The sequence below is a fragment of the Aulostomus chinensis genome, chromosome 24 (genome assembly GCF_037954235.1).
Source record: "Aulostomus chinensis isolate RoL2024-O1b breed Wild chromosome 24, RoL_Achi_v1.0, whole genome shotgun sequence".
Lineage (NCBI taxonomy): Eukaryota > Metazoa > Chordata > Actinopteri > Syngnathiformes > Aulostomidae > Aulostomus > Aulostomus chinensis.
This window is the reverse complement of record NC_141343.1, coordinates 13,807,909-13,829,899: the sequence shown is the minus strand read 5'-3', so window position 1 is coordinate 13,829,899 and position 21,991 is coordinate 13,807,909. Positions and strand designations below refer to the sequence as shown.

General features: G+C 43.0%; 1 protein-coding gene and 1 long non-coding RNA gene across 2 annotated transcripts; one reads left to right on the top strand and one right to left on the bottom strand.

The window, feature by feature from the left end:
* Positions 1–460: 460 nt before the first annotated feature.
* rasl11a (RAS-like, family 11, member A) lies at positions 461–12,617 on the top strand. Its single transcript, XM_086197737.1, has 8 exons — positions 461–1,297; positions 2,789–2,845; positions 2,968–3,050; positions 6,215–6,255; positions 6,333–6,462; positions 6,625–6,700; positions 8,198–8,274; positions 9,932–12,617. The coding sequence occupies exons 1-8, from the start codon at positions 1,144–1,146 to the stop codon at positions 10,076–10,078; spliced, it is 765 nt and encodes a 254-aa protein (XP_086053863.1). The 5' UTR covers positions 461–1,143; the 3' UTR covers positions 10,079–12,617.
* Positions 12,618–19,982: 7,365 nt separating this feature from the next.
* Positions 19,983–21,329, bottom strand: LOC147238792 (uncharacterized). The gene is made up of 6 exons (XR_015111843.1): positions 21,046–21,329; positions 20,861–20,932; positions 20,699–20,765; positions 20,541–20,612; positions 20,146–20,208; positions 19,983–20,054 (listed from the first exon to the last, which is right to left on the bottom strand). It is a non-coding gene; the product is annotated as an uncharacterized LOC147238792 (long non-coding RNA).
* Between the last annotated feature and the right edge of the window lie 662 nt (positions 21,330–21,991).

Genomic DNA, 21,991 nt, shown 5'->3' with positions numbered 1-21,991 from the left:
TTCCCCCAATCCCCCCCCACCCCACCCCCAGCAAAGTCGATCATTAATTGAAAAATGTGAGGGAAATCACAAATGAAAACAATGTAGTTTATGGAGATGAAGGAATCAGTCTGAACTACATCTCAGATCGTTCACAAAGTCAAGCTAGCCGCTAACGTTAAAAAAAAGGCAAATCATGAAGTTCCTGTAATTAATAAAAGTAGTATTAATACTTCAACTGCATACATAAACTTTCGTAAAAGGTCACGATGGCCTGTGTGAATGAAAAAGCAAATTCTGTGTAACAAACTACTAATAAAATGTTGGCCAGCATGAACATTGCAGCTTTTTACCAACTGTTCTGCTCTCTGCTCCCGTCACGGCCCCACGGGGGTCAACCAAGTTTCTGTGTCTGAATTTGTCTTCCTTTCAAAACGTGCAGCGGTGCCACCTGGTGGTTCATGGAGGTGCCGCAGAAGTAGAGCTCGTTTTAATAGTCAGCCAGTTATTATTAAATATGCGTGTTATCAACTCGGTTAAAACGGAAATGTTTCAGACATTATTTATTTTTACCTGTTTTTTTGTTTGTTTGTTTGTTTGTTTTTTGTCCACTGTGGGAAGGGCTGGTCTGGTGTTGCCGCCTCCTCATGTACTCGACCCGGGTCGGGTGCTGATGTGAATCCAGTCCGGGACCAAGGAGCCTAATTTAGTCTTGACTCATGGGAATCTCTCTCTCTCTCTCTCTCTCTCTCTCTCTCTCTCTCTCTCTCTCTGTCTGTGACGCGCCTTTTTGCCGTTATTTCTTACGTTTTTACAGCAAAGTGCTGTCAGATCCACCGAGGGGGCTCAGACTTTCTCTCTCGCTTTCTCTCTTTTTTTTGTTTGTTTGCTTGCTTGCTCGCGTTCTCCCTCCCTGCTGGAACCTGGAACCCTCGGGAACTCTTTGGAAATGTTGGACTTTTTCATCTGAGAGGACGAAGACGTTTTATTCCTGCAGCATCTGAATTCCTCAGGTAATCCGGGAGAACCGGGATCCCTCCGGTCCCTGCAGGATGGGAGTCTTGGACTGAGTTTTTCCTGGCTGATTTGGGGACACTGGACGGCGTCTTTCCTGTCCTCAGACCGAGTGAAGGTGATCTGGGTCGGGTTTAAGGGGGGAGCTAAATGCGGCTGACTGACCCTGCACCGGGAACCATGAACAGCACCGGGTCCGGGAACTTTCTACTGGTGCCCATACCCGAGTATCCCCTGCTGGACTGCGTCCCCAACAAAACCGTGAAGATTGTGGTGCTGGGAGCGAGTAACGTCGGGAAAACCGGTACGGAGGAGTTGCACCGATGGAAGGATTTAAATGTATTTGACCCGCAAAAGCTGGATCACGTCACCTGACGGAAATATTCGCGATTCACGTCCTAAAAAAGTAGAGAACCTGAAGTGGAGCTGGAGAAGTTATCCGTCTGCACGCTAGGGGGCGACAATTCACACTCTACATGTCATCGATTTTTTGTTTTGTTTTACTTTTGTTCATCATCTCAGCAGGGGCGGCTCTAGACCAGCAGTCCTAGGGGGCTTGCTGGGTTTTTTCGGGGGGGGGGGGGCACAGTTGGCCTGGATCAGAAAATAGAGACAGCGTACCAGTGAAGATGTACACAAAAAACCCGATAAATATTCCGCAATAAACTGAAACGTGCAGTTGCTGCTAGCTTATTTTAGCTAGCTTCAGGGAGTACAACGTTAAAATAATGCATCCTTTACTGACTTTGTAAGGATGTTTGGAAAAAGGAAAACTTTGGGAATTCATACAAAAGGAGGGACATAAATGAAAAGAAAAAGTGTAAAAGACGCACTTTTTAAAATGGATAACCGAATAAAATAAAATACAGAACATCAATTAAAAAGGCAAATAAATACAGTTAGATTATTGCTTACTGGACATACTTATTTAATATTTATTAGATTTTCATTTAATATTTTTCATTCATTATTTACCCGTCTTAAGAAGGATTTTTAACAGTTTTTGTAACTTTTCTGAACAAAAAAATGAAAAAAAAATTTCAAGAGAGAAGTAGCAGAAGCTGTTCTGAGGTCAGTTTCTCCATCTCAGCTCCAGAGGTAAAGAGGTTAAGAAAATAACCCAGATGACATCATAGTGATGTCACCGGGTTAGCGTCTCAAAATGGACCCGGAGACCTTAACCGTAACAGTAAATATGATTTTTAAAGTTTTGCTGCAAAGAAGTTGGCATCTGGAAAGGAGGGATGGTTAATGACAAGATTGTATCAAAATGCATCATGGGAAATGTATTTGTTTTTCTATAAAGGACTTGATTCATTCAAGAAATGTCCACTTTTGCAGTTTGATCAGCTTTCGTTAACATGTCTCTTGTGAGTCCACCAGTGCTGCGTGACACCAAGTTTATTCTTTCATGCGCAAATGAAACACGTTTGTTTCTGAGTTTAAAAAAAAAAAAAAACATCCTTGAAAAGAAGACAATAATTTACTGGTAGAAGGTGATTCACGCGGGACTGGATTTGGTGTATTCGTAAATCATTTTCCTGGCTCAGACTTTGGACTTGTTTGGCTCATCTCAACACTTGCCAAAGTCTGCAGGGTCTAATTTGTCAGAGGAAAGGGAGATTCCAGCGACCCGCGCTAAAAGCAAACAGTGTGATACAGGTCAGTGTGTTGCTGCAGGTTTCGGATTGGAGTTTCTGACGCAACGACAGAGATTTACACGAGCAGATCATATTTGCGAAAACCTGGCAGTTTTTCTGCGACACTAATTCAGTTGTCTTGGTTTCCCCTCCAGCTCTCATCGTCAGGTTTCTAACCAAAAGGTTCATAGGGGATTATGAAGCAAACACCGGTGAGTTCCAGTCTGCAAACAGAACTGAAATGCAACCTGATTCCTCTTTTCATCCCTCCCTCCGCAACATCTATTGATCCCGTCATCCACTCATTCACCCACCTGTCTCTGTTTCTCGGCAGGAGCGCTCTACTCCAGAAAGGTCACGCTGGATGGGGAGGAAGTGTCACTTCAGATCCAGGATACACCCTGCGTCGCTCTCCAGGTAGAACTGCCGAAGAGACAGCAGCCATGTTTCCACTTCAGATTCTTCTTTTTAATTTGTTTTTGTGCATTACGAAGAGAAAACATGGAGGAAATTCTTGGAAAATTCTGTTGAGGTCTGTGGTGACGTGACGTGCGAATCGGGTGAAAACATCGGTTGCTCTTCAGATTATCGGTTTAAGACGTTTATATGCTTTGCTTTTTGTCTATGCAAAAGCTGGCGACACAACTATTTCTTGCAAAAAAGAAATAGAAATGCTGCGTTGTGGTTGGATGCTTCCACAACGTGTACCTGTCACAGTGGACGTTGGTGCCAAATCTGAAGGAATTCCCTGGAGTTCTGAGAGAACGTGTTCAAATCAAAGAGACGTTGTTGTGACCATGTAGGGTGACAGTGACCTCGATCTTTGACCTCCAAAATCATCTCAGTTCACCTCCACGTTCTAGTGGACGTTTGTGAAGGCAGCAAGGACGATGAGGGCAGGAGCTAGCTTGTGCCGTCGCTCTTTTAGCAAACTCGTCTGACAACATCTTTGACAAGATCCTGACATTTATTTACATTTTCACAATAAGTCATTTTTCCCGCTTCAAACTGATCTACTTCGGAAGTTAATTGCTTCTTCCTTGGCCAATGCGACATCGCTCCACCCAGAATGTAGTTTTTGGCGTAATCCTGCAGACGTACACCCAAAACCATCTTGGCAGAATCACAGCTAGGGAAGCGGAAAGGAAGGAAAGCGGGTTATTGCGAAACCAATGCTGCAGTATAATTTGGTTCTTCAATTCAGCTACAAATTTTAGTCAGAGTGTGTGCATCTTCTGACAGTGTAGCACTAGATTTTACAGCTAGTTTTCCAATGCTAACTGAAGCCGGCATGGCACCACCCTCCTTCTGCCCAGCTCAGATGTTGCTGTGGTTCATTCTGGTCGTCTTAAGGACTGCGCAATTTTAGGCTCGACCAATCAGTGACGAGTGGGAGTGGTTGAGTTCTCTGACGTGGAAGTAAAAGTGCTTCACTCATGGTGGCTGTGTTAGCGATAGGAAAGAAACATGCCTAAAACTACTAATCAAGGCCAAAGATGTGGTTGGTTTACTGGGTTTGGGGGAAGTTGAATTTTCCTGTTTTCACCTCTGATGGTTGGTGGTGTCAGAGCCAGTGGGTTCAAGGCTGCTCCAATAGTTTGACAGCTCATCCAATGCCACGCCCACTAGGATTCAAATCCTGCAATCGCTAACAGGGCGCGGCCAGATGTGAAGCATGACGATCCAGAGAAGAGTTGCAGAATTACTTTCCTGAAGAGGTTCTGCTTTTGTTGCGATTTTGTTTTTTATTTTGCAGGATTACAGAAAAATTCTCCGGTTGAATGTCATGAAATTGGGGGAAAGGGTGGAAGAGGGAAGGGGCGGATCCAGATTTTCATGTTTCCCTTTGGTCTTCTTAGTGTACTCAAGTGTCGACTACACTTTAGATTTTACTTATTCCTGCTAAATGTACTTCAGATGAACATTTAACAGACAATACTTTCTCTTTATCGCCAAACCAAGGTCTCCATTTTGAATGATTTTGATTCGCTAACTTTGTGCACGCATTTTAGGCTACTTGTATTTTGTTCTTTAAGATTGTTAAAAAAGAAAAAGTGGTTTCAAAATAATTTCAGCAATGCATTTGAAGTCCAAGGAAATGACCACCTCCTGGCTAACCATGAGTATAATGAGCGCAACGTGACACAAAGCTCACGCCTTGCAACACCGCCTGGCAGTCTGTTTACTAAACCAGATCTGGGGGCAGCTCATTTCCTACACTGAGGAAGATAATACAGGCTGAGGAAGTGCCTCCTGGCAGGGCGGAGGGTCTCCCAGAGATTAGACCGAAGTAACTGTTGGAGGAGGAGTGGTGTACACAGAGCACAAAGAAGAAGAAGCCTGTGGAGGATTGGTAAAGGCGAGATCTGGAGAGATAGTTGGGCCTTGATTAGAATCTGGTGTCTGAAGTGAAATTGTCAGGGTGCACCAATCATGACTTGGACAGCCTGAAGGGGACCTGTGACTGAACTTTTATCTGGGTGGTCTTGTTTTAAGTCCCAAAAACCGCCGCTGTGTCCACAATCAACCATGTGTCTATGTGTAAAATCGCCACCTGCAGGCACATTTTGCGAGCTGAACCAGATGTGGCCCTCATTGTCTGTCCACATATATGTGAAGATAAACTGGAACCGGGGAAGTGGGGTGGTGGAGGTGTGAATTTTGGTGAAGAGAGGCTTAAAAGAGTGGGGATTGTCTGAAAGATGGTGAGAAGAAAAGAAAGACATGGACAACATAGAGGGACACATCTGGATACCAGATCGGAGCCCCCTGCGGACCATAATTCACTGCTATTTTTGGGCCAAGTGGGAGCGGGCTGTGTGTCCCTGGGCTGGGCCTGACACTTTGATGAGTACTGCTTTCACATCTGAGGGCATCAGCCGTTTGCTAACTATAAAAGCGAGAAATCTGTGTGTGTGTGTGTGTGTGTGTGTGTCCAAATTGCACCTGGATTATCTCAACAATCGATGTGCCTGGCTGATGCCTAAAGGAAGTGCAGTACCAAGTTTGGATCTTGGGGTTCAAGCATGTCAGAGGGTCTAAGTGGGTCAGAGGGTCTAAGAAGACAGTCTGAATGACTGAGATGACAGGGTTCTCTATAGGGTTTCAGACAAGTGAGAGACTTAAAAGCTACAAAAGCTCTGAAAGGACAGAACATTGAGAACTACGACACTAAATAGCTTTGTTGTTCTCTGTATGGATGCGGAGATCAAAGCAGCCAGGGATTAAAAAAAATGGCATTGTGATCTGGTTGAGATCAAAGTCAGACATCAAAGTCAGAACACTGAAGTCGTCATCAGACATCAAAGTCTGATAACTTAGTAAACGGAATCATCCGAACCAAAAGCTGAAAGCCTCAGGGAGGTTCTGGTTTCTCAACCGTGAGGATTTTCTACTTTTGCGTACGTCTGTGTAATTTTGCCTTGGGCCCCATCCCTTGGTGACAATAAAGCGATTCTGATTCTGATTCTAATTCTGATTCTGATCATACAAGATCCTTTTGTTCTACACTGCATGGACCAAACAGATGTGTGAAGGAAAAGTGAACGTCAGTTTCAGCTCAAACCTCTCTGTTCCTGTAGGATGATGCTGAGGGGCTGTACTGCCAGGAGCAGATCAACAGGTCAGACCCAGAACTTGCCTGAACCAAAGCAAAAATGATCCTACATGTATTCAGTGCTTTAATAACTGCACTTTCAGGTCCATCTACTGGGCAGATGGTTATGTACTGGTTTTCTCCATCACTGACCACAACAGCTACCGCACCATCCAGCCACTGTACCAGCATGTGAGACGCATACACCCTTCTGGAAACATCCCTGTCATACTGGTCAGTGTGTGTGAACGTGTGAATGCAGTTTATGTGAAATGTAGCCGATAAAAATTGCCCAGCAGCGCCAAAAGTCTTTAGCTGCTATCTGGACCACACAATAACCTACTAATGCTAATCCCCATCATCAAATCTATTTGTGTAATCTGTAATCCCATACAGATTGGCAACAAGAGTGACCTGCTCCGAGCCCGACAAGTGCCGGCGGATGAAGGCGAGACGTTAGCAGCGTCTCTAGGTGGGCCAAGAACGAACACTCGTGGAACGTTTCATTTTAGGTTTACATTTTTAAGAGCTTCAAAGTGCAAAATGTAAAAGTTGTATTCTTGCAGTCACAGACTCCATAAAAGCTCTACAACAGAAGGGTTTGCTCCTCACGACTTTTTGTGGAGTTTGCCAGTTTGTCATGTTTCCATTTACTGAAAGATCATCAACGAATCAACGTATCGTTAGACGACACGTAGCGTCCGTGTCAACATCTGACTCAGTTGAGGCCTGGTATTTCTTTATTTTTTTGACAACGCGGGTTCTGAATTCAATCCCCAGCTGGAGTACGAGATAGTTTTCTACACTTTCACTCATCTATGCGTCTCTCACGTCGGTTTATGGTGATTTTAAAACTATTAAAAACTTCACCGTGGTATTTTTGTGCAGGTCCAGTTCAAGGGGCACAGCCAGGAATGTTTTTCATCCGGTTTGTTGTCCTAATATTCTGAGATAGAGCATTTCACGGCATTGGCCTTGGGGGAGGTTCGTACACTCCACTGCCCCTCTAGTTTGTCGCTATCTCCTTTCATACTTGAAGTTGTTTCCTCCCAGACGTGCCTCTATTCTAATCAAATGTTTCATTGCACGTAAATACCGGGAAAAGGGTGGCGTTGACCGAGGTTAAGCCTCACAGAGTGGGAAAAACATTGGAGGGCTGTTAGATTCCCTGAGAATAGTTAAATTCAAAGCAGGATCTCTCTTTTTTTTTTTTGTCCGGTTTATTCCACAGAATCTCTCAGGCTGAGACTTTATGAGATTCTTCTCCTGGGAAACACGCCTCCTAATTCTCCTGCTGCACTGACCTTTATTTGTCGGAATAAATCAGTTCTTCAGATAACAATGAGCTCCACGGTTGGCTTATTAATGCGTCTCTGGGAAGCTCAATACTCTTGATTTTCCAAGTTCTCTGAATTTTTAAAATTCTTTTTTTTTATGGAAAGTACCAGTGAAGTATCGGACACAAATTCTTTTTTTAAGTAGACCCTTTCTTCTAACACACCTGGAGGTTTTTTTTCTTTATCTTCACAATCACAATCTGGCCGTCGTAGAATTTAAAAACTGTGTTTCTTTTTTTGACTTCCTTCATACGGTCACTGACACTGCGTTCTGCCGTGACTGCTGAAGTTCTTGGACGGATATCCATGGAGTTCAGTCCATTCATGATCCCCGGGGGATCAGTCCTGCTGACTTTGTTGATCAGCCAACTATCTTCAGCTCATTTGGCTCCATGACTTCCAACGACTCATCTGTCTGTTTAATCGGTTTCGTTGTCAATCAGAAACCAGATCAGAGAATCTCTCCTGCTGACAAGAGGTTCCCACAGATGCCAATTTGTAGAAGCGAACCTTTGTCTCTCTTTGTCCGTCTAGCTGAAGTAAATCGTGCACGCCGCTTGATGAACGAGGAATGCTAAGTGTTATCTAGGAGATAAGAGCAGTCCTGATCTTAACTCTGCCTGTCCCCACAGGAGGGGTTTACTTTGAGGCTTCAGCCAGAGAGAACCACGAGGGAGTCCACGCTGCTTTCCTACATCTCTGCCAGGAGGTGGGACATGTTTGTGGGTGACATTTGTTGGTAGTAGCCGTGCAAACAAGGCACTTTGAGTCTCCAGTGGTTGTTGGTGTAAAGGGAAGCAGATTCCCGACCACATTTCAGGCTGCAGCAGAGGTGGTTCATTTACTGTCAAGGGCAGTAGCAGCTGCTGTGGATAAGAATGTTTTCTCATATGATTTTTTTTTAAAGCCTGTGGGAAGTGGGTTTTCTCCCTGATGCCCATCGTATATAAAAATACCTCAAGTCTGTTTATTTGTCCATCCGAACGGGATATAGCAGCCCACGCGGAACCGATTTGTTTTCCTGCTGACGTGAAGCGTTTTACCCCGAGGTTCACCAGGTGTGTTTAGACTGTCTTTTTCTCAAAGCAGATTCCCAATTCTGGTCCTGCTTTTGGTTAGTGAAACTTCTCAGGCATTATCAGTGAAATAAATCATTTAATTTGTAGTCCAAACATGCATCAGGATAAAGAGAGACGATCGGTTTCATCGTACAGTGACACGACACACGCAAGAACTCTTCTTCATTCCTTCAAAAATCAATAAATGTGATGTAAGAAATAATTCATGGAAATTCTGATTAAAAAAAATCAAACTTCTATTTTTGCCAAGAAAATCTAGACGTCATGAAGACAAAAAAAGATTTGCATAAAGAAGTTGCATCAAAGATTATGGGAACACAAATACAGTCTCCTGCCAGGAGGGGACACCAGCATGTCCACCACAGAATGGTGTAATTGGACAGATTCCTTTTTCAGAATACTCTTTACGTGCATTTTGAAGCACTTTCTCAGAAAGGGTTGATGGCAAAGGAACATGAGAGCCCTTCTTCAACTGTGCAAAAAACCCCACTTTAAGGTGTTGTTGCCTTTTTTTGTAAAATAATTCCCGCTTAACGGGAGACGTAAACACCGTTCCTGAATAGATGTTCTTTCTGAATGTAGCAAACATTGAACTCTTGTGACTGGTGGACTGTTTCCACTCTGACAGAAGAAAATAATCCTGAAGAATGCTCTCCATTTCTCTCACACCGATGGCCCAAGTAACTACCTTTTTACCTCCTTTGAAAAACCACTGGATTTGTTTACGGGCCACAACCCCGTCTCTGTTAATGACACCCATGCCGACAGTAGCCAAAACCACCAGCTTGACGAAAACTAGGTTTTACGTAAAATATGCTGAGCTAATCGTGGCCTTGTGACGTCCCGGGAAAAACATGCTGCATCTACTATTTCTTTCCATGTCCACTTTGTTGAGTATCACAGCCTTTTTGACATGACTTGCTCATTTTTCTCAAGGCTTGATATTGACTTGGGGCTCAAGCAAAGTTGACTTAGGCCTAAAATACATGTGATTTATAATGTCAGCAGGGTGGACCAGAATTTTTGGCTTTGTTTGTCCTACAGGGAGAACAGAAGAGCCGGTTCTATTTAGTTATGGTCATTTAAAATGCCTAGAGGACAATTACATGATAAGAAAAGAAAAATAGGCCGTGCTGTAAAAAAAAAAAAACAACAAAGATCATTGTGCGGTCACATAGTTGACGGCAGCGACCTTTGCTACGGCCGTGTTACGCAGCGCTAATGGACCATTAATCATATATCTGCTTAGGTATTGCTGAGTCACTCCTTTTCTTCTTCTTTTTTCAGGTGATCCGGGCATTAGGAGGCGGAAACGGAGAGAAAAGGAGAGGAGGCCTCCACCTGGCCAGACCCAAATCTCCCAACATGCAGGAGCTTAAGAGGAGGTTCAGGCAGGTCCTCTCCTCCAAAGTCAAATCAGCCACAACTCTCTGATGGCCAAATGGGACCAAGGAGTGAGCCACATGGCAAAGACAAGTGCTTCCACTTAAAGATAAACCTCTAGCCTGGGGCCATCTTGATGGAAGCCTAATGGAGGACAAAAAAAACAAATTGAGGCCATGACCTAAGATCTGCAGCTTTTAAGTTTGGGAATTAAAGCCATTAATGCCATAAAACACATGAACTTCTCTGCAGTGATCAAATGGTTTTAAAGAGCACAGAAAGTGGTCTTCAGATAAGGAGGATAAAGATTAAACAGATCTTTCCGGAAGCCAGGCCCTCCCCTTTGTTTTGGACGAAGCTGCTGGTTGACGCGACCTCTTTCCCAGGCTCAAGTACAACAATGATGCTGCTCAAAACAAACATATCAAATACCGCTAAACAAACAGTTTGTGTTGTGTCAGAAACTTGGCCGGTTTACCGTGAAGTCAGTAAAAGTTAACTGTCAAAGTTACTCTCAACATTCAAGTGGATTTAGCAAGAAATGTTGATTTCACCTGGAGGCTCAGTTTCATGGACAGCACAGATGTAGCTGGTGTATTTGGTTTTATTCTTCCGTCTTCGCTTGAACACAATGATGCTTTAATGATTTTTTTATGTGATTCAGTTCTGGTTTATGTATTCATGCAAGAAATACATGCCATAGTTCAACCTTTTTTGGTACCAAATGAGTGAAATGTGTGTTTGCGTCTGTTCCAGCCTGAAAAGGAAATAACCTGATCCAAAGCAGGAAATGGGCCCGAAATGCAAACGTTCAAAGCTAAATAAAGACACATTCTAACAAATCAAACCAAACACACTGTAGTCTGGACTGATGTTGATATTCAGATTTGTGATCTTGTGTTTTAAGTGGCATAAACACCATGACTATTGAAGGTTATAATGGTTTTCAGCCTGACAGTTTTGAGCAAATTCCCTATCTTGTAAGAAAAGATTGAGGTTGAACACAGTTAAGGGTAATACTGGTGTTTACTAATAAAAAAATAAAAAAGTAACTTCAGCTCTGTCAGCTGAGATTGTGCATTAATCAATCTTGTTCCTAATAGCAGCCCCTTACAAACTGGTTGGTGTGCCTTTGTCCAGTCTTTTAGTGAAATAAACTTCTGAAAATCTATCGGGTAGCATGACAGTTAAGCTAAGAAGCTAGCTTAGCCCGCAAGTTGCCACTAAGTATGCAGTTAGCTTAGCCAGATGTCTACGTCGTGTGGTATGAAGCTTCATTTGTGGATGATGTCACACGACTATGTTCTATGCTGCAAGTTGTGTGAAGTATAGTAATTTCATTTGAAACAATGGATAACACTGGATAGTATAATCCGTTAGCTATCTGTAGCTAACCGCTGAAACTACTGTGTTCCAGGCGGTACTTGCCACAAGTGCTGGAGATCTGACAATTTATTGTAATTTCATCATTTCCAGTTGACCTTGCACCTGGAAAGATATAGCATATTTCAAGGTTGAACAACATATTTGAGCAACTGTGCACATCCAAGCTAGCGTTGCAAGTTGTTTTGTGACATGTTACGGTAGAAAAAAGTAAGCTAGCAATAAGTGACTACTAGAACACATTTGTAACGTTCATTTACTGTCACATAACGTTAATGTACAACTTTCTGTTGTCAGCTTTTTGTTGTAACAAAACAGGCAACATTGGCTTAGATGTGAGTGAATGCCAATGTAAGCTGTTGGCTAATGGCATCAGACAGTTGATCAAATACAATCTTTTGCTTTGTGATACGGTGCCACTCACCTCCGGACTTTTACAAGTCCTTGTTTTAACAGGTGCTGGTTGACCTGAAGCAATGAAGTGATAATAAATTGTAAGACTACCTGGATTTATGCTAACTGTAGCCTGAAAGACGGCAGCGCAACATTATTAAGCTACCTAGCTTCCTAGCCTGAGCGTGATGTCAGAGGAACATGGGTGTAATATGAATATCTATGAAGCTCCATAAACTTAATTATCCGCTAGTATGACAAGTTGCCAAAACTCTGTCTAATAAGTGATGTCACTGTAAATCCATATGACTCGCACCGACAAGCCCCAGTTTGCTTGTAATTGTGAAAAAGTTTCCACCATAGCTCAGCACAACAAATCCAAACTTCCAAACTCAAGAGTGTGATTCCACCCGGAACGGCTTCTTAATGGGGGACTATTTCATTTCTATTGTTTTCAGAAGAAGGATTTAGAGTTCTGCCGAGTAACTGTTGCTCTTTCCAACATGAAGGAATTTGTGTGCAACCTGAAACCTTAGGAGACATGTTGGTCAGCTTGAGCAACCACAGGGAAAGTCCAAGACTTTTGTGTTTGTTGGTTAATTTCAAATTGTGAATGAATCCGTGGAATATAGGAAATACCATGTGATGAGCAGAGAAGCAGTTCAAGTGTGGAAAAGGGAGCTGGGATGTGTGTTTATCCATATGCGAGTGTTTTCTACCACCACGCTGCTGTTCTCATGACCTCTCGTCTCATCTGACACACACAAAATTCCCATTAAAGACAAATTCTTCTGCATCTGGAATTTCTTTCTTGGTCACTGAACCGCCACTCTAACCTTTCTACACACAGACACACAATCAAACACATGCACACAAGCCTTCAAAAATTGTGTGCTGACCCCAACTTGTGTCCTTTTGCCCTTTGACCTTTAAGAGCAAGTCTCTGACAGAACCCACAACAAGAGACAGAGCTATTAGGCTCTTGTATCCTGTTGAAAATCCTCAGATGTCTTCACAGAGAAATTTCACAGATATTATCATTATTTTCAGCTACTTTAAGGACAGTTTCCTCAAATGGCTTTTTTTCCCTTTCCTTCCCACGCATTTCTTTCCTGTGTGCTATTGGAACAAGTGTTACTACATGCACTAAACAAGGAATTCCTCCCTTTTTCCCTGGACGCCAACAAATCTTTTCTTATGTAGATGGTAAATTTAAGTTTATTTGATGGATAAAGAGTTAATGTGACGTTTATAGGGCCAGATCTGGAAGATTTAGGTTTGGTGCTTCCACTAAATGTTCCCTTTTTGGGTCAGGACATGGAAAGCAGACTGAATTTACAGGTTCTGTTGAGGAAGTAAGAAAAAAATGACAGTGTCTTGTTTTAACGTGATGCATAGCAACATATGTGTTGCACTGTCCAGTATCATCCATGTTAATCTGGCTGTGTGCTCAGTACATCACATACAATTTGATTTAAACTAAAAAAGAAGCTACGACCACTGTTCGATGCTACTGTGCCCTGGCTAACACACATGCTAACATTCAAAGGTTATACTCTTTTATGCTGAGCTCAAATCAAATTGTTTTCAGGTTACTGAGCATACAAGCGGATACAAGATGTGAAATATACTGGATTTTCTGTTAACCTATAACGATTTCATAACTATGACCTTTTAATTTTACTGCTCATTCATGGTAGCACTAAGTGCTAACAGCTAGCACATGGTAGCATGGACCCTAGGTTGTAGTTTTTATTGTTGTTTGGCTGATTATCTAATGTAAGGCTGGATATAGACGCAAGTCATAACAAAGGCTATGACTGAAGGTTTGTTAACAGACAATTTTGTACGGTTTTGCTTGTGGCTGTAGTTAGTAGCCATTAGCTTTCAAGCTAACTATACACAGCCTTAAGCTATCGGCTGGCTGTTTCTGCATGCTAGAGGCACAAAGAGGAGATGCAGCAGTGAAAAATGTGGCTTCACAAGCTAAACACCTATTTGTGAGTACTTAAAAGGCAAAGTACACTTCTTGACTGAAGTATGACTTTAATTAGGGTCTGAATGCAAAAGTGCCTGGAGCTGAAAGTTCGCCTTGGTGGAGATATGTTCTCTCTGAGGGCTTTACTGTTAACAGGTTGTGTGTATACGTCAAATTAAACATTTTCTTTGAGGCTAAGGCACAAGCAGAGATGCCGCTGACAAACTGTGACTCACAGTACAGTCTTAAGGCAAATAACTTTTTGGACTTCCCTCAAACACAACCGGTGCGCTTGGTCCATTTTCTCTCAGTGTGTATAAACATGTGGTTACTAACTTGGTGGATGTTTGCATGTTTAGAAAGATACCAAGACAAATGCATCTGATCATCTTCGTGACCCCACCAAGCCCAAGCCACCAAACACAGCATATGTGGGTGTTCTTGTGCTGGTGACCACTATGGGAAAGCATTTCAACAACAGCAGTGTGACGGACAAAAACCAGCTGTGTGTCCATGCATGTGTGCGTGCGTGCGTGTGTGTGTGTGTGTGTGTGTGTGTGTGTGTGTGTGTGTGTGTGTGTGCGTTATCTGTAGGAGGTGGCAGGAAGTTAAGGTCCTGTCTGGAATGAAGCCCAGAGACTTAAGAGATGAAGTGAAAGTGAGAAAGGTTATAAGAAAACCTGAGACTTTGGGAAGAAAAATGCAAATATAAGAAATACTTCAATAAAAACAGAGAGAGAGAGGAACTTAAAGAGTCAGAAAAAGCTTCTTTTTTTAAAATTGGGCACAATATCTGTTTGTTTGACTGGACATGAAACAAATCTTAATGTCAGCTTTCAGCAAAACTTTAGAAACAAAGATGTGATCCTCACTTTCAACCCCCCAGCACAGTAATAAATAAATGTCAGGGTCGTTGGTCTAAAACGCTGCTCTGTTCTCTTTAAGATAACTATCAAGGACGTCAGTGCTCATAGATTCTCATCTGCAAAGGATTTTTTTTCTATTAAATCAAGATGAGTTACTGGTGACGCTTCTCCCCTGCTGACTTGAGTCTTGGGTTAACTGTTGTGAGCCTGTAAGCCCTGAAATTTAAGACTGGAAGGCTGAAGTTTTGACTCCTGGATTTTGCTCACCTTGCAAACTCAGGGCGTCAGGCTACACCAATTCGGCAAGATTTTGACCGAGTTGCCAACTGTCGCCCAATGTCAGGCCGGAATACCAACAATGCTCCTGTAGTGTGATAATCAACAGTGCTTCCAGGATGAACTCCGACCCTTTTCCTTTTGAAGCACCTTCTGTTTATAGGCAGCGAAGCTAGCATAGCTAATACACAGACCCACACATGTTTAGCAAGGCTAAGGTGGCTAATTTTATCACCATGCTATCACATTTATACATCAACTTCTATCTGAAGAATAGGCAGCCCGCATTTTACGAGCGCGAGACCGGAAGCATCGCACGCAGCGCTCCTGCTGTAGCCAAGAGTGACACTCCTTGACCCGCCTCCCTGGCAATCTACGGTATGAACCGAGCACAGATGATGTCATGAGAACAATGTAAGCTGCTGGTGGTGTTGCCAGGCTTTCTGTCCTGATAGGACAAGTATATTTAGTCCAAGCTGACATGGCAGCAACGTGAAAGTCCGAAAAACTTGGGCTGTCTGATCCAGCCATAAAAAAACAGGTCATAATCCTCCTGGCTTGAGACTCGGCACTCAGGGTGCTCGATATCACTAGGGTCTGCTACCTCCAACCTTTCCCCTTTTCTTCTCGCTGTCTAACATGCTGCCAGTATAGAGTTAATGCATGAACTATGTCTGGGGTCTGTTGGATCTATTTTTGTCTCCAGATCTCCCAGTGGGCAACCCACTTACCCTCCCATTTCCCTTCTGCCTGTTCTCCTTCTCTATTCCCCCTCTTCCTGCAACATTTCCTGAGATCCAAGTCAGGACAGTCAAATATTGGCTTTAACTGACCTCCAGGTCTGTGCCCATGGGCCTTGGAAGAACATATCGTCCACCCACTCCGCTGCGTATGATTCTGGTCCAGTCCCTTCTCACCATGCAGTCTCTTTACCAACAGCTAATTTCTCATTGCTACGCACCTCCCTTGTCAGGGTGAGCTGAGGATTTTTATTTTTTCAAGTTGAATCTGATTTATCTCCACAAATTCCAAGTTGAGTTGCTCTGCACTGGAAGACAGTCAAGACAAGCAACTGTGTTGTTTTTCTCTCTGAAACAAGATTAATTGATAAAACAGATGAGACGGCTGTCAGGGCGCTGACCACTTCTACTTCAGGTGCTTTTCAAACACTTGTTCAAACTCAGATTCAAACTCAAAGTCATTCTGCCAGAGCAAACTGCTCATTCCAACATGATGGGAGGTCAGGATAACCGCCAGTCTGGCTCCTGTACATGCAGTATTGCTCAAGGAAGAAACCTGTTTCTCGTCAATGCCACGCCAGGGAGCAACCCGTTACATTTTGGGGCAGATTAGTCTCAATGACACATGTGGACATCCTCCCCTCAAGCGGATCAACCTGAAGAAAAATCCAATTTGGTCAGAAAGGCCGTGAGAACTCAGTTAACTTGGGTTACTGTGAAGATTTCAGCGGTGTTACCGTGGCGAGGATGCCGACTTGGGCCGAGAGGATCTAAGAGCTGAATATAAGTCATGGCACCACCTAGTGGTTAAAGGAAGCAGGCCTGGTGTATTAAATGTGATATACATCAACATTAAAGTGTTGACTTCACAAGATGTACAGTGACATAATAATAAATGGTTAGTGATTGTCCTCCAATGCCACCTAGTGGAGGCAGGAATTGATATTTGCACCACAGCGCATCAACAAGTCGGCTCTTGCATGGGTGCTTGTAACTGGGCAGTTGTCACAGTTTTGTTTCCGTCTTTCAAACGCCGATTCGTTTTGGATTTTTAATTTGTCTGTTTTGAGTTTTTTGATGATTATGATCAGTGTGGGGCGACAGGAGGGAATGAGATTTTTTTTTTTCCCTTTTTGTTTTGTGTCGCAAATAAAACCGCCATGCTAACAACTTCTATGGTGAAAAGAACTTCCTTTTTTTTGTCCTTAAAAGGAGCGTAGAAAATAACCACGTTTTATACATTTGTTGAACATACCATGAATTATTTAGTTCTCCAGGCTCATTAAAACCACAGGGGACCAGACATGAACTTGTTCACTAAAGTTTTATTCAGTGCCAAACAGGCGCACATGCACTTTAACCCCACATGTGCTGGAACACATCTCCATTTTCTTTTATTTACAAGCTTTGGTTCATCGTTTCAGGGGAGTCGTTTGAGGATCCCGCCGGCTCTACATAAACAGAAAGCAACTTGGGAAGTTGCTAGGACCTGCCCTGTCACTCAGAGCTTCCATTTGATATATAACATTTTCTCAACGTGGCACTTCCAGAAGACGTTCTTCCCTCACAGAGCCCTGAAAGCCCTGGTCTCACATATGAAATGCCGTGTTTCCAGACAGCTGATGTGATCCCAGGAATTCAGCCATCCATCTTGCATGATATTTTCCACCGGTACGATACCAACGCAATCCCGGCCGGATACGTCTTCCTCAGCGTCGATGTTATCAGACTGACCTTTGCGCCAAAATCCAAGATCTTGTTCCAGCTCTATGCCATTTATCCACTTGTAGGTGTCTGTATCCGCGATGTGTTTGAGGCCTATCCAGGCTGAGAGAAACTCTTGAGGGTGCTGCTGTTTGCTGTTGAACGTCATGTTTGTCAGGAGTGCCTGGGTGTCTGTGTTTAGGTTGACAGCGAGGTTACCCCCCATGGTGACACATGCAGCACGAGCGTCTTGCCAGTTCATTTCTTCCTGGGACACGAAGAAGCAGCGTGACATGAGCAGGTTCCATCCGGCAGGGCAGGGTGAGCACCCCTTTGTTTCCTTGTCACAGAATGTCCAGACGAAGGACAGCTCTTTCGTTTTCAGGATTGAAGTCAGGAAGGCGGACATGTTGCGCTGATCTTCTAACTGCATGTTCAACCGGATCACTTTGCTTGAGGACGCGTTCAGTTGCAGTTGTAGTCGTCTGGCCTCTCGGTGCAACATCGTTAATTCCATCGCCGTCTCGCTGACATTCTGCAGCAAGCTGACTATTTGCAGCTCCTGTTGTTTCCTCACGTCAACCAGGTGAGAGGAGTATATGCTCAGGAATAAGAACAATCCTAGAATGGTCACACAAAACGCCACCACAAACACCCTGAAAACTTTTCTGCAAATGGATTGCAGTCTCCTGATTGCGTCCCTTGCAGTGCTGCGCTGACGTCCACCGAACTCGTCATTCTCCATTCTAAGAGGATGAAAAAATATTAGTCTTTCCACTCCAGCGTTTGATTCATACAGACAATGATGTGTGATGGTGACTTTGATCTCTGGCTTTGATCTTAGAATTCTGACTTTAGTCTTAAAGAATAAGGCCTCTTCCTATAGACCAGGGGTCTCAAAATCCTCCTCCTCCTCCTCCGTCCTGGGTGGCCTGATATGTTCCCCTCCTCCGCGATTTCATTTGGCCCTCCACATGATATCAAAGCCAGTCGTGGTAAATGTAGTAATAGTCGTAGTACTAGTAGTCGTATCATCAGATTTCCACTTAAAAATACAGACAAAATAAATTCTAAATCAAGATCACCTATTATGTTGTTTGTTCTTTGTCCTAACATCATGTTATCTTGTCTTCAGCAAGTGTCATAAAATGCCAGTTCTGAGTTCTAAGATACTTTTACCTTTTGGTGTTTGTTCTTAACCGTAAGCTAACGTTAGCTCATGGTATTCTAAGCTGACGCTATCTTTTGACGTTTGTTCCTAGGTCGAAATTACTATCATCTTTTGATGTTCGTTCTTTGTTGTCTTGCCCAACAACACACAAACATGTCTCTTTCGAAAGGCAGAACAATTTAATATTCAATGCAGACTTTTTTTTTCAGGAATGAGGCAACTTGCATTGACGGAACCAAAGTCTTAAGGACGTCTGAACGGCGGTTGTTGAGATAATTCACCATAAAGGTTGACCATGTAGACCTCTGATGTCATGTTTAGTCCTTTTAAGTCTGTCACTTAGACCAAGCCATCATCTGGCTTCTTTGTCAGCATGCAGACACGGACACCGCACGACCTCCGGGTGGAGCGTCATGTCATGGATGGCCTCGTTCAGGCCCCAGGCAAATCTGATGTCTCGAATCAGATCTTTTTTCTGTCCAAACTGTTACTTGCCAGTGAGTTGGATTTGTTGTGTTCAGACGTCTCCAACCTGAGCAGGTTTTAATTTTTTATGGATGGTTGCAAGTGAAGAACACAATGCTTGGAAATCTCATTTAATGGTTCTGTTTGGTTCTGGTTGGAACCAGATTTCAAACCACGTTCAAATGCGGACTGGATCAGATTTGCAACACGCTGATTCCATGCAGCTGTTCAGATTGTCAAAATCAATCGGGACACGCAGAAAAATCAGATTTGAGCAAGACTGACGTGGCTGTCACTATTGGAATGCGAAAACTTGTTGCGTCATGTTCATGGCCTTGTCTAGCGCACCCCCCCCCCCCCCCACACACACACACACACACACCGTGGTGCCAGTTAGTCCAGGGGCCCTTCCTCAACGGTTGCCAAGCGGCTGAAGAAGATAAGTGCCATTCAGAAAAGAAAGAACTTGTGATCAATTCAAAGAGCGCGTCTGGCAGAAACTGTCAACACCTGGATATAAGGAGGGTTTGGATGGCACAGTGACCCGTGGTTGAACCCTGCTGCGGATCGCTTTCAAACCAAAGAAAGACTCTCTCCAATGTAGTTCAAAGAAATACCTCCTAAAATATACCTCAGCTTGTGTGTATCCTTAATTTCTGGTTTGACGGTATTTGAAAGTCCAAAGATCAAAACACGTCTCTGCACTGCTTCCCAACATTTTTGGCATATGACCCCTGAAAATGAGGCATTAACCTTTGACCCGTTGTCAAAGGCTGCACATGTCCTCCAAAATGTAGATGCAATCTTTTGAAGCGATATTATCAGATACTTGCAAAAACAAAAGAAACTTGTGGCATTTTTTTTCACACTACATTGTGACTATTTTGACTCTCAGACTAGCATTGCTATTTCAACAAAAGTCATAAGATATTCTTTTTGTCCATCATTTTTAGTGTCAGGAAAAAAAACAGATAGATACCTTTCCATCCTCTCTGGGTTCCTTATGACGCTCAATTCCTGCTTCCGACTGCTGGTTTAGGTGCTATGACAACTAACAATCGAGAAATAAAGAAGATTATTTCAAGAGTAATCAGATCTGCTTATTGTCCAGCATTTTTAGTACCAGACAAACAGTTAGATACCTTTCTCTCCTCTCTGTGTTCAGTCCCGTGCTCCAGACCTCCAGCTGATGGCTAGCTTACTTGCTATAAGAATACTTTATTTATCCCGCACTGGGGGAAATCCAAATATTTTCAGTGGCATTTACATACAGATTTATGAAATAAGAAAAAAGAAAAAGAAAAACAAAGCAAAAATAAATACATATTAAAATTCATATTGGACATTTTTAGTGTCAGATTAACGGACAAATAACTTGGTCTCCTCTCCGCACTCAGTGTGGAGCTCCAGACCTCCAATGGAATGCTAGCTTAACTGTTATACATGTAAGCAATGGGGAAGTAGAGAAAACTGTATCAAAAGGAGTCAGATATGCTTTTTGTTCATCATTTTTAGTGTAAGACAAACAGATAGATACCTCTCTCTCCTCTCTGCGTTCAATGCCGAGCTCTAGACCTCCAGTTGACTGCTAGCTTAGTAGCTGTTGATGCTAGCAATGGAGAAGTCGAGAAAAACATCAGACAAGTCATCAGATATGCTTTATAATCATGTCAGACCAACAGATAGCAACCTTACTCTCCTCTCTGCGTTCAGTACCAAGGTCCAGACCTCCAGTTGACTGCTAGCTTAGTAGCTGTTGATGCTAGCAATGGAGAAGTAGAGAAAATCTCATCAAATGTCATCAGATATTCTTTCTATCCATCATTTTTTTTGTGTGTGTTAGACAAACAGACCTACCTTTGTCTCCTCTCTAACTTTAATATGGAGCTTCAGACCTCCACTGGACCACTAGCTTAGTTGCTATAAACCCTAGCAATGGAGAAGTAGTAAAAAAAAAAAAAAAAAAAGAAATAAAAGGATGAAGAGTCATCAGATTTGCTTTTTATTCATCATTTTTTAGTGTCACACAAGCAGAGCATCACCTTTCTCTCCTCTCTGTGTTCAATACTGAGCTCTAGACCTCCACTGGACTGCTAGCTTAGTTGCTATAACCGTTAACAATGGAGAAGTAGAGAAAATCAACACAAAGTTCATCAGAACTACTTTTGTCCATCATTTTTTTTAGTTCCAGACCAACAGACAGACATCAGTCACGGCTCTCAACCTCCGCCGGACAGCTAGAGATCTTGTTGTTTTATATTTGAATCCATTCTACTGCCTCACTGCTAGCATTCAGGGAGGCTTAGCTAACTGTTGCCTAGCTGTGGGGCTCTGGAGCTGTAATGAAGGCAGGGGGGAGGGAAGGGTCTCGAGCCGCTTGTCCTGCTTTGAATATGAAGGACAGTCATGATGTTGGCATGTTCCTGTAAGACTGAAAGCAGGAGAGCTCGATTTCATCAGCAGAGTCCATAATGGATACAAATCTTGACTGGATAAGTTTGTTTCCTCCATTCTGGGAAACACATCCCTGTAAAAGAATGCCAGTTTTGCTTTTAAGGATTTAGTCAGTTCATTAGTACTTTTTTTTGTTTTGTTTTGAGGGTTTTCTGGCATTTCATTCAACCAGGAACCAAAAACATGTCGTGAGTGTGATGTCATCTGGACTTCACATCTGGACCGGTTTGTTTGGGGTTTGACTTCATAGCAGTTCATTGACAAGCGGGACACAACTTCATGATCTAAACAGTCTGGATGGTTGTCCTTGGCCGCTCCTCTCAGGCGTTGGCTTAGAAGAAGAAGAAGAAAAAGATGTTTTTTTGTTTTGGTTTTTTTTTGCACTTTTAATCACAACAAGGCAGAGGACTTTCTAGAATCTCTGCCCCCCCCCCCCCCCCCCCCCCCCCTGAGTTCAGGTTGAAAACTTGAAGACATTAAAGCACCTTTACGCCACAGATTAAACAAACAGGAAAAAAAAGAAGGGTAAAAGAA

Bases quoted from the DNA above. Each gene is read 5' to 3' on its own strand.
- rasl11a (XM_086197737.1), top strand. From the start codon at position 1,144: ATGCGGCTGACTGACCCTGCACCGGGAACCATGAACAGCACCGGGTCC. The intron at 1,298-2,788 runs GTACGGAGGAGT...TTTCCCCTCCAG, and splicing joins GAGTAACGTCGGGAAAACCG to CTCTCATCGTCAGGTTTCTA. The intron at 8,275-9,931 runs GTGGGACATGTT...TTCTTTTTTCAG, and splicing joins TCCTACATCTCTGCCAGGAG to GTGATCCGGGCATTAGGAGG.